Source organism: Sorex araneus, chromosome X (genome assembly GCF_027595985.1).
Source record: "Sorex araneus isolate mSorAra2 chromosome X, mSorAra2.pri, whole genome shotgun sequence".
Classification (NCBI taxonomy): domain Eukaryota; kingdom Metazoa; phylum Chordata; class Mammalia; order Eulipotyphla; family Soricidae; genus Sorex; species Sorex araneus.
Window position 1 is genome coordinate 330,986,517 of NC_073313.1, and position 12,006 is coordinate 330,998,522.

The 12,006-nt window shown below is 38.2% G+C and overlaps 1 protein-coding gene across 1 annotated transcript in view; it reads right to left on the reverse strand.

The window, feature by feature from the left end:
• Window positions 1-4,337: 4,337 nt before the first annotated feature.
• Window positions 4,338-12,006, reverse strand: part of PPP3R1 (protein phosphatase 3 regulatory subunit B, alpha) — a 66,220-nt gene continuing 58,551 nt past the window's right edge. The window contains exon 6 of the mRNA XM_055120315.1: window positions 4,338-6,359. Coding sequence (XP_054976290.1) covers window positions 6,312-6,359 — 48 coding nt within the window. The 3' untranslated portion in view covers window positions 4,338-6,311. The remainder of the gene's footprint in view (window positions 6,360-12,006) is intronic.

Below are 12,006 nucleotides of genomic sequence, written 5' to 3' on the forward strand. Positions count from 1 at the left end.
CTGTACTTTTTCCTTGCATTTTTTAGATGAACTCACAATTACCCAGTGACTGATACATCTCTTAAAGCATGTGTAAAACCCTTGACTAAAACTTCTTTTTCCATTGGTTACATGTACTATTTGTATATTTATGGGATTGCCTATACTGACATTGTTACTGTGGGAATCCAATGGGAAATTTCTACAGATTCTCACCGACTGAAATTATTTTTCACTTCGAGTAGCACAGAAGTACGGCAACACTCTTTGGAAAAAGAATTTAGCTGGGACTTTATTCTAAAGTCCCTATATTGTTTTCTTGGGGGCATTTGCTTCTTGTGCTTTGCCCAGTAAGTTGTATTCAAAATTCTGACTTACGTGTACTTTTCAAGAGAATCTGTTCACAGTTTAAGTGATTTTCGAAACACTCCTGCTGAAATAAACTTGCTAGGTAACAACGTGAAAGCATATACCGCCTATTGGGAAAACAGTATTACTGTAGTGCTTGAACACCGAACCAGCTACCTTCAGATTTTCTTTGGGGGGCCACGCCTGGCAGTGCTCAGAAGACCCTGTGGCGCTGGGACCTAAGCCCTAACATGCGAAGCACACACTCGAGCCCTTTGCACTATCTCCAGCCATGCAGGGGCTTTCTTACAGAGAACTCAAATATATTTCAAATATATTTCTGTGGCAGTTGCTGATATCGGGATGCCAAACCTTTTTAAGTTTTACATTCCTATCTGGTCAAGCATTTCACCCTATCCTGGGAAAGGAATAAGAAACATTAGAATGAGAGTGAAATTCAACTAATTCTTGGAAAGAAGTAGATGAATAAATTACATGGTGTTTGGTCCAAGAAATGTGGGTCAGATCATCTCCAACACTTTGTGTAAGGCCTCAATAGCACGTCTGATACATTAAATTTTAGGTGCAATGATCCACATTTCTGTTGCACTTAGAATTTATAGTGTCTGCCTCACCCTAAAGTTTTCTGGTTTGTTTCTGAATTTTGCAACTCCAGGAACTCAAATGAGTAGAAGCAGAATTCTTGGGGAGTGATTCAGCATGTTTTAAAAGCTCATCCATGTTATAGCATGTGTCAGAATTTCCTTTTATGGCAAATTAATTCATTATATGTATATGGTCATATGAATTTTCAATCTTTTTTTTTTTTTTTTGGTTTTTGGGTCACACCCGGCGATGCACAGGGGTTACTCCTGGCTCTTCACTCAGGAATTAACCCTGGCGGTGCTCAGGGGACCTTATGGGATGCTGGGATTTGAATCCGGGTCTACTGCGTGCAAGGCAAACGCCCTACCCGCTGTGCTATCACTCCAGCCCCGAATTTTCAATCTTTGTCATGGAAATTTGGAATGTTTCTACCTTTGGGTATGGTGAATAGTAATTGTCCACAAGCAGAAACTGTTCAGTCACATGGCAATTCTGTTTTTGACCACACCTTTTGGCATTCCTACCAAAAGTGTACCCAGTTTCAACTTCTCCACTGTATACTCACTAGTTTTTGCATAACAGTAATGCTAATGGCACTTTTTATTATCTTTTAAATTTATTTTTTAATTGGTGAATCACTGAGGGTACAGTTACAGATTTACACATTTTAGTGCTTGTGTTTCCCTCATACAGTGTTTGAGAACCCATCCCTCCACCAGTGCCCATTCTCCACCACCAATGAACCCTCCCACCCCTTAATTCCCCCCACACACACACCTCACCCCGCCTCTGTGACAGGGCATTCCCTTTTATTCTCTCTCCTTTTGGGTGTTGTGGTTTGCAATAGGGGTGTTGAGTGGCCGTTGTGTTCAATCTATAGTCTACTTTCAGCATGCCTCTCCTTCCCAACTGGGTTCTCCAACCACATTTTACTTGGTGTTCCCTTCTCCGAGTTGCCCAGAATGAGAGACCAGCCTCCAAGCCATGGAGACAACCTCCTGGTACTTATTTCTACTATTCTTGGGTGTTAGTCTTATAGTCTATTATTCTATATTCCACAGATGAGTGCAATCTATGTCTCTCTCTTTCTGACTCATTTCACTTAGCATAATACTTTCCATGCTGATCCACTTATATGCAAACGTCATGACCTCATTCTTTCTAACAGCTGCATAGTATTCCATTGTATAGATGTACCAGAGTTTCTTCAACCAGTCATCTGTTCTAGGGCACTCGGGTTTTTTCCAGATTCTGGCTATTGTAAACAGTGCTGCGATGAATATATAAGTGCAAATGTCATTTCGACTATACTTTTTTGCTTCTCCGGGGTATATTCCTAGCAGTGGTATTGCTGGGTCAAATGGGAGCTCAATTTTTTACTTTTTGAGAAGTGTCCATATTGTTTCCCAAAAGGGCTGAACCAATCGGCATTCCCACCAGCAGTGTAGAAGGGTCCCTTTCTCCCCACATCCTCTCCAACAGTGGTTGCTTTTGTTCTTTTGGACATGCGCCAGTCTCTGTAGTGTGAGGTGGTATCTCATGGTTGTTTTGATCTGCATCTCCCTGATGATTAGTGATGTAGAGCACTTTTTCATGTGCCTCTTGGCCATTCGTATCTCTTACTTGGTAAATTTCTGTTCATTTCTTCGCCCCATTTTCTGATGGGGTTGGATGTTTTCTTCTTGTAGAGTTCAACCAGTGCTTTATATACCATTGATATTAACCCCTTATCAGATGGGTATTGGGTGAATATCCTTTCCCATTCTGTAAACTGTATTCTGGTCACTATCTTTTGCAGTGCAGAAGCTTCTTAGTTTAATATAGTCCAATTTGTTTATCTCTGTTTCCATTTGGTTGATCAGTTGTGTGTCATCTTTGAAGATACCTTTAACTTCAATATCATGGAGGGTTTTGAATGGCACCTTTTTAAAACATGGTTTTTGATTTGCATTCCCACTCGAGCATATATGTATTATTGACTGCTCTATATCTGTAGAAATGTTCCTTGGCCCATTTTCAAATTTTTTTTTTTTTATATTCTGAATTTTGGGCCACATAGCATAGTGCTCAGGGCTTACATCTGACTGTTCAGGGATTACTCCTGGTGGGACACAAGGAACCACATGTGATGCCAGGGATGAACCTGAGACCGTCACATGCAAGGGAAGTGCCCTATCTACCCACTGTACTATCTTTCCTGCCCATCAAATGTTTTTTTTTTTAAATTGCATTGTATAAGTTCTTACATATTTTGGACAGTAATCACCTACCAGATAAATGAATTTGCAAAAATCACTAATCACTTACCAGATAAATGTATTTACATTTTGGAGACTGCCATTTTACTGTCATTTCAATTCAAAACTGAGTTAAGGAGGGTTAAGACAAATGCATCTATTGGTCTAGGTTTAAATAACTGTTCTAGCAAATTTGTAAGGGGCCACAGAAAGGAGTGCAGACTGTTATAATTAGTGCATATCTGACAATTCTGGTGTTCTGAGTATAAAACATCCCCAAATAGCCTGTTACTATTCAGGGGTAGGTACCTTACTTGCCTCAAATGGGTATTACCATAATGAGCATAAACTCATCAAAATCACAGCATAAGTTCAAGTTAATACTAGTCAAAAAAATACTAAATGAATTTTATAAAAAGTGACAAAGTACCGAGTAGAATTATAAAATTACAACCTTCATAAACAAGGTGTCATCAAGGGCAGAAGTCAATGCCCTTGTGGAGTTTTTATTTCAGTAATAGACAAATAGTACAAAAATTATGTCTGAAGAGGTTAAATTCAGTGGTGGGAGGAGTACATGTGAGATATACTAGTATGTATAAAAAGGAGGAGAGAAAGGGAGCTCCAGTCGAGCAGAATATAAATGAATGAGACTTGGTTGTACAGGATATCTAGTGGGGGAAGTAGAAAGCCCTGTAACAGAAACAAGCACGTGTGGTAAATGATTGAAAGGATCCTATAATGTCTTGTCTACACAATAGGTAATAGCTGACTACCCATTAATAAAGTAGATTCACTTATGGCTTATAGTTCTAGATCAATATCAACTTAACATTTAAAAAATCATTAAAAGGACCATATAATACAGCTGGTAGGACGTTTGCCCTGACCGCCACATGGACTTAATCCCCAGAATTCCATATGGTCCCCTGATCACCGCCAGGAGTTAATTCCTGAGTGCAGAGACAGGAGTTAGCCCTGAGTACCAGTAAGTCTGACCCCAAGACAACAACAAAATTAAAAGAACGAAACTATTCAAAGACCACTGTGAATACACTCAAGCAAGTTTCAAATATTTTATTTTCTTATTCATACAGTATGAAGTTTTCTAAAGATCCCACAACATGACGTTTCATGCAGAAGAAAAACTAAACATTCAACATAAACCACCCCACCCCCACCCACCCACACACTTTAAAAAAAAAAAAGAAAAAAAAAAAAGAAAAGGTAAGACCCTCATTCCCCAGTAAGGAAATAATGTTTGCACTATTTTTTTTTTCTTTTATAACGCCAGCCAAGATATGCACAAGCAAGAGAAATAGAAAGCATTTGCTAAAATATTTTGTAACAAATACTTATGTACAAAAAATTCACAAAAGACTAGTTCCCCCTTGAAGCAGAGCACATGGCAGTTGACACTGGAACAGATCAAATCGCTGGCTGGGATAAGAAGCCACGTACTGATCCAGAGGAAGAAAGTTACATGTAGTGGAGATTTTCAGTTTGAACATTAACATTTCCAAAGTTTGGCAACATTATCTTTTAAAATTATGCAAATTATGTAAACAAGAGGTACATTTTAAATCGATCTACATGCAAAACTCCATGTCATGCAAGGACACCAAGCACCGGGATTTTTCTCTCACAGACAGAGCCCATGATGTGCAGCACTCAGTTGAAGGAACAGCAAAGGCAGGAAGACGCCCAATTTTAAGATTCACCATGATTCAACCTGCCCCTTTCCACTCATGATTATAAAACCAGTTTTTATACAAAAACTATATAGGGAAAGACCACTGTCCTAAAAAGCTAACCAAAATGTTTCTTCCAGCCAACAGTAGTACCTTTGCAGAAAAAGGAAGGGAAAATCTCAAGTGATGGAACATGATACACTACTTTTATATCACACAAATTTATTGTTATCATCCATTATAAATATGGGCAAATCAAGAAAACCATCATGCACTCTATGCCTTGTGGTAAAGGAATTTAAGAGGTAAAAACTTGCTCTTCTGTGGCATATAAATTAGTAAGATTTCTTTGATTTAAATCACAAATGTGTGTGGATGTTTAGATACATACATGCACATTAACTACCACCAATTTTTTTAGGTTAGCTGCAGATCTTCTGAAACACAGAAGGGAAATTCATGGTTCAAACATTTAAAAAAAAGTTTAATGACATTATTTACCCACGTAATCAAACAAATGGATAATTTAAGCAATTACATGATTATTTCATGTATTCATTAATGTCTAAGATAAATCATGATTGCCTCAGCTTCTGACCTTCATAACATCACAACTGATAGCTTGCATTTACTCAGGGACATTTAATGAATGTGGTATCTCCTAGTTATGAAGTAGCAGAAGGAAGCAGCCATAAATTTTGCAGTCACTGTATGAACACAAGAACAAGCTCTTGGCAGTAGCACTGAACTATACTTTCTCCTCAGGCAGAGAGTACTAAAAGCTGCTTAGCAATGAGACTTAGTCCCTGGAAATATATTCATAGGTATAAATAAAATTACAAACTTGTTACAAAAATGTAATTAAGGTAAATAAGAAGACATTAACAAATGCTTTGTCAATCTCTCAAAGGAGAAAGCACAGGAGAAGGGAAATAGCTGGCCTAACACCCGGCTCAAATTGTACAATCTTCTAGCTATTTATAAAAACTGTGTGAAATAAAAGTAAGGATGTTTTATGTTCTGCTTGGCACTTTTGTACTCTATCATTTTGTTTCTGAATCAAGTATATTAAATTAAAGCCAACCTACTACACATATAGAAAGCTACATATATCTATATATAAATATTTACATATGTATATATAGATACTTTCTTGTTATAAAAGATGAAGAAAAATAAATTAAAAAGCCAACCCCTTCCCTTTCTTCCCACATTGATATGCTCTTTTCATGCTGCTGTCCTTCAGACTTTAAAGTGCTACACTGAGTTATTGAGAGAATAAGAGTTCAATAACACTTAGTTGGCTTCATGAGGCTCATGTTGGAAAATGTGGCTTCACAGAGAAAAATACTTCCATTTAAATACACAGAGAGCATTGCTGGACGTCTTGAGCAGATCTTCAGAGATGGAGAAGAAAGCAAAAGTGTTGGGTGATGCTCTTTAAAAAGAGTCACACATCTACCACCATCTTTTTGTGGATATCTAGGCCACCTACAACCTGCAACAGACAAGAACAAGTAAAGCTTAGCCATGGTCTGATTAGTCTAGTGACTTTATCAAAATTAGAATTTTAAAAACAAACTTTAAAATTTTTAAATATTTTAAAATATTTAAAAATTTTCCCTAAATTAGAATTTTTATGGTGTTTTTCTACCAGAGTTGCAGACATTTTCTTGTGTTTGAGTATAAGTATTAGCATTTTTTTTTGCATTTTTTTCCCTTAAACTTCTTTTTAAACCTTTGAAAATGTAAGGAAATATTCTTTTTTTCTGGCATACCATGATCTTTTGTTTTATTAATAGGAGTTGTAGAAAGACAAATCTTAAGTATGTGACTAAAGCTATATTATTTTGAAAATACTAGATCATTTAAGAATATGAACAGAGGGATGGGACAAGTAGAAAAGTGCTTTTTAAAAAAAATTTTTTTTAAATTTTTATTAGTGAATCACCCCGAGGTATAGTTACAAACTTAAGAACTTTTGTGTCTGCATGTCACTCATGCAGTGATCGTTTACCCATCCCTCCACCAGTGCCCATTCACCTCCACCAATGTCCCCCGTATCCCTCTAAAAATTCAAACAAGTTCTAGACATTAATTCTTATTTCTCTTACCCCCACCTGTAAGGAAATAGTCTTTAGGTCAAAGAAATACAAAACAGGCCATCGAAGGCTGAGAGATATTACAGTAGGTAGAGGTGCTAGTCCTGCACGTGGCCAACCTGGATTCAATGCCTTCGGCACCATATATGGATCTCTGAGCCCCACTAGGAATGATCCTTGAGCACATCCAGGTGTGACCCCAAAACAAAAAAGTTAAAAGTATTTGATCCACTGCAGATTCTTTCCTAACTTCTATAAACAGGTGACACCATAAAAGTTGTTCTTGAACTAACACCAAAGAATAGTAGAAATAAGCACCAGGAGGTTGGCTCCATGGCTTGGAAGCTGGCCTCACATGCTGGGGGAAAAGGCAGTTCAGATAGAGAAGGGAGCATCAAGTAAGCTCTGGTTGGAGGATCCGCTCGGGAGGGGAGATGTGTGCTGAAAGTAGACTATAGATTGAACACAATGGCCACTCAATACCCCTATTACAGACCACAACACCCAAAAGGAGAGAGAGAGATCAAAAGGGAATGCCCTGCCACAGAGGCGGGAAGGGGGTCGTTGGGGGAGGGGGAGATGGGATTGGGAGGTGGGAGGGATACTGGGTTCACTGGTGGTGGAGAATGGACACTGGTAGAGGGATGGGTGCCCGAACATTGTATGAGGGAAACACGAGTATGAAAATGTGTAAATCTGTTACTGTACCCTCATGGTGATTCACTAATTTAAAAATATAAAAATAAAAATAAAAGTTGTTCTCGAAAACTATGTGGGCCAGAGATTCTGTAAGTTTTGCATGTGGTAAAACTGGGCTTGTTTTCTGGTACCACATAGTCCCCTAAGCACTGCTTGGAGTGACCCCTGAGAACAGGGTACAGGAAGCAGTACCCGAGCACCTCCAGGTATGGCTCCCCAAAACAAAAATATGAACTTGTGTCAGTCTATTCTAGATGGTAATAAAACATCAAATGAATTTAAATTTTCTACACATTTGCCACCCCCCCTAATAATGGAGTCAAAATTCACATAGAGTTGTTACAGTTAGGGGATAAATTTTTATCAAGTACAACCTAAATAAAAAGAGGACAGAAAAAAAGAGAAATAAGAATTAATGTTTAGAACTTGTTTGAATTTTTAGAGTGAACATCCATCTAGGAAGCAATACCTGGACCATTAGCAGAACGCTCCAGCACGGGCCAGCTCCTCCCACCAGCCCTGGTACACACAGGGGTAGCCACACTGACTTTAAAAGAGCAAGGACTGGTTTCTATAAATTTCATAAATGAAATTTTCTTCATACCTACCTTATTTCACTCAACATTTGAGTCCGTGAGATACACAATTTTATCTGTATTATTAAAATATAAAGTTAAAACTGCCAATCAGCTCTGTATCTTCTGCTGTATAAAGAGCAGTTTGCACCATGTCTTCATTCTTTCTGCTTTCTTGACCTAAGACAATCACTTGCATTTTTTTTTTTTTTGCCTCACCTGATTTTCAGTATTCGGAAAGATCTTTAAACAACATTCCTATATGACTTTTTCTTAAAGTTGTAAATACTACCTACTAACAACTGTAACAGAGGGTAGTTAGCTTTGTAGGTATCCCCCTCTATATTATAACAACTCTAATCCAGGAATTTTCATCTCCCATTCTAATAGTTTTATCTTTAATTAGAAATTAATTCATTTTAATTATATCAACTACTATTTACAGCAGGAAAAGATTCACATACTTTCTTTTCAATGCATTTGTTACAACTAGTAACTGATCTTTCTCTTTTAGGGGTACTCCTATGTATCAGTAATTCAACCCAAATTTCCATTGCCAATACATTCAAATCTACTACATAGTTCTGCCTATTTTACTCTTTGAAATCACCGCCGGAGCTTTCAACCTGCTACAGTCTAGGCCTATTCCCTCTGGATCTCCCCTTGCCAGCATTCTGGAGATTTCCTTTTCTCTCATGATGGATTTTCTGGGTCCTGCCTAGCTTTTGTGGTTTATATAATATTATTACAGTGGGAACACATCCTTCAGTACTTTCCAAAAAAAGGAAGGCCTTGCATAACAGAAAATGTCTTTAGTATGTCTATAGTTTTTAGAGAATTCTAATTTGGAAATAACTTCCCATCAAGATTGTGAAGATAACTGTTTTACTGTCTTCTGCTGTCCAACTCTGCCCCAGAGAACTATGCTGTTATCATTCCTGAGCTTTTGTATGCAGTCCCTCACACACACCCAGCCCCAACAGTTCTCTCTATCCTAGCTCTTTGGAAATTTATAGAACCCTCTCTTTGTTCCCTGCTTTAACATGCTTAAATTCAGATTATTTTTGTAAGATATACTAGATACTGTGTCCTTCCAGGAGGACTATTACTTTAGATTCTGAGTATATTTTATTCAATTTTGCCAGGGATTTCCTTCCCTCCATTTTCTTTTTAGAAGCACAAGTAATCAGCTGTTGGTTCCTAAAATAGGCTTTTAATATAAACGCTTCAAAGATTTTTTTATTGGCTTTACTTTTTTTTTTCTGAAAGGATTTAATATAGGTGCCTGAGAAATAATATAGCAGGTAGGCACTTGTCTTGCATGGTCCCTTAAGAACCATCACGAGTGATTCTTGAGCACTGCAGAGTCAGGAGTAAGCCCTGAGCATAGATGATGTGGGCCCCAAACCCAAAATAAATAAACAAATGATTCAATATATTATACTCCACAGGATAATGATGACTTTTTCTAAAGGAGTAGAACTCTCCAATGGTGTTCAGGAGCCTAGGGGACCGGTTCCAGCTATACTTTGGCAGCAGTGAAGTCCTAATGACATTGTTGCTCGGGCCATGCATGCTGGAGGTCACACTACGCATGGCTCTAGTCCTCCGAGTCTGTTGCTGGACTCAATAATGAGTGATTGGTGTTTCATTTTTAAGTATTTTACTGGCCTTGTATTCACAAAATTATTCATAAAAAGACTTTAAGCATTCTCCAGGTTAGCCTCTCTCACTAATATTTTCAAGTTATTTTTTACCACCTCTTCTGAGCCTCTCAGGGATTCTGACAAAAATCTGGCTATTTCTTAGTTTTGTTTTGTTTTTTCAGGATAACTGATTAGACTACATTTCATTTTTCCTCTCTAGTAAAATTCAGTTAACTAGTTAACTTTATAAATTGTTAAATTTAATTGCTATACTCTCTGCTGCTCACTTTGTCCTTATGGGTTGATGGCCTTTTCTTTTAAAGTACACCTAATTCTTGGGCTGGAGCAAAAGCACAGTGGGTAGGGCACTTGCCTTGCAGACAGTCGACCCAGGTTTGATCTCTGGCACTCCATATGGTTCCCTGGGAACCACCAGGAGTGATCTCTGAGCACAGAGACAGGAATAAGCCCTGAACACTGCAGGTAAGGCCCAAAAAATGAAAAACAACAAAGACAAAAAAATAATAATAAAATACATCTAATTCTTCTACAGTTATGGGAAGAAGCAAAGATACATGTACTCAATTCACCATTCTTGTTTTCATTTCCAATCAATTGTATGATCTGTCTCCTAAGAACTCTCAAATTTTCATATAGAATATTTATTTTTTAAAGTTTGTTTTTCCATTTCTTTCACTGACACAGACTGAGAAACCTTAATAAAAATAACACCAAAAAAATGATGAAAAAGAGGTTGACTGAAAGCACAGAATAAACATTTTCCTTCTCCATTCCCTTCAAAAATACGAGTAAGATAAGCCAGGGTGATCTCCAGTACCAAATGTCTCACTGCCCCTTGAGGGATGGACCTAGTGGTCTCCAGCACATCACTGGATCCAAGCCCAATTTGTCAATGTCAGGTCAAGCATAACCAGGAGAGGGCCTTGAACATGGCTGGCAGACACCAGCCAGCCCCTAGTAAAGGTAATTTCTCACAAATGCTGGATATCTAGCTCAATGTTCTCCTTATGCCTAAGTATAAAACATCTAAACATGTTTTATACTTAGGCATAAGTATATACCTAAACATGTATTTTCATTCCTCTACACTGGCCTGTCTCACCCAAAGCTTGGAATCTCCTTTTTCCTTTCTTTCCTTTAAAAACTGGCTGCTACGTGTTATGCTTCATCAGGCTGGTCTCACATCACACTCAGTCTGATGCTAGTAGTCCTTCAACTATCTTTGGCAACGGTGAGGAGAAATGAGAGGAATAATGAACACACTTATAACCGCACGTGGCACCAATACTCAAGTCTCTCTTCAAGAGATCTTGCCCAAGGCCTTCCACCACTCCCCAAAAGAAATTATGTACAGAAGATTTTTTTCCCCCAAAGAAATGAAAGACTCTAGCTAGGTTGTGGATATGTCTCTCAGCAGAGAGCATGTAGAGTACATGCCTTGCATGTGGGAGGTTTTGAGTTCTATTTCCAGAACCACGAAACAAAAACAAAATCAATCTAATGCTTCGGTAGATAATTAACTGTCAATTATAGCAGCCAGTACAGCACTTTGATTTGGGGCTTTTTTTTAGTGGGGGGGCTTCTGGGGTCATACCCGGTGGTGCTCGGGGATAAATCCTGGCTCTTCACTCAAGAATCACTTCTGGTGGTACTGAAGGGACCATATGGGTTGCCAGGGATTGAACCTGGGCCAGCTGCTTGCAAGGCAGCCAACCTACCCGCTATACTAGTGCTTCAGCCCCCAAAAGAGCACCTCAAATATCCTACATAATCTGATTCTCAGCTTGGATAAGAAAGAAAACTTTCTCTTTCAACCATATAAAAGGAAGCTATTCCCAACAAACATTTCAGCCATCTCTTTGCAACAACACTTTCTTTTGGCAATTAAAAGTCATTTTTAAGTGAGATTTAAGAATATAACCTAACGTGCCTGACTTTTTTGTAGAACACATGCTTTGTATATGTGAGAACCTGGGTCCATCACCAGCAACTGACCACTCCTAAAATAAATATGAATATTAAAAGCTTAAAAAATACATATAATCTTGGGGCCAGAGCGATAGTACCAGCAGGTAGGGCGTTTGCCTTGTACTCAGCCAATC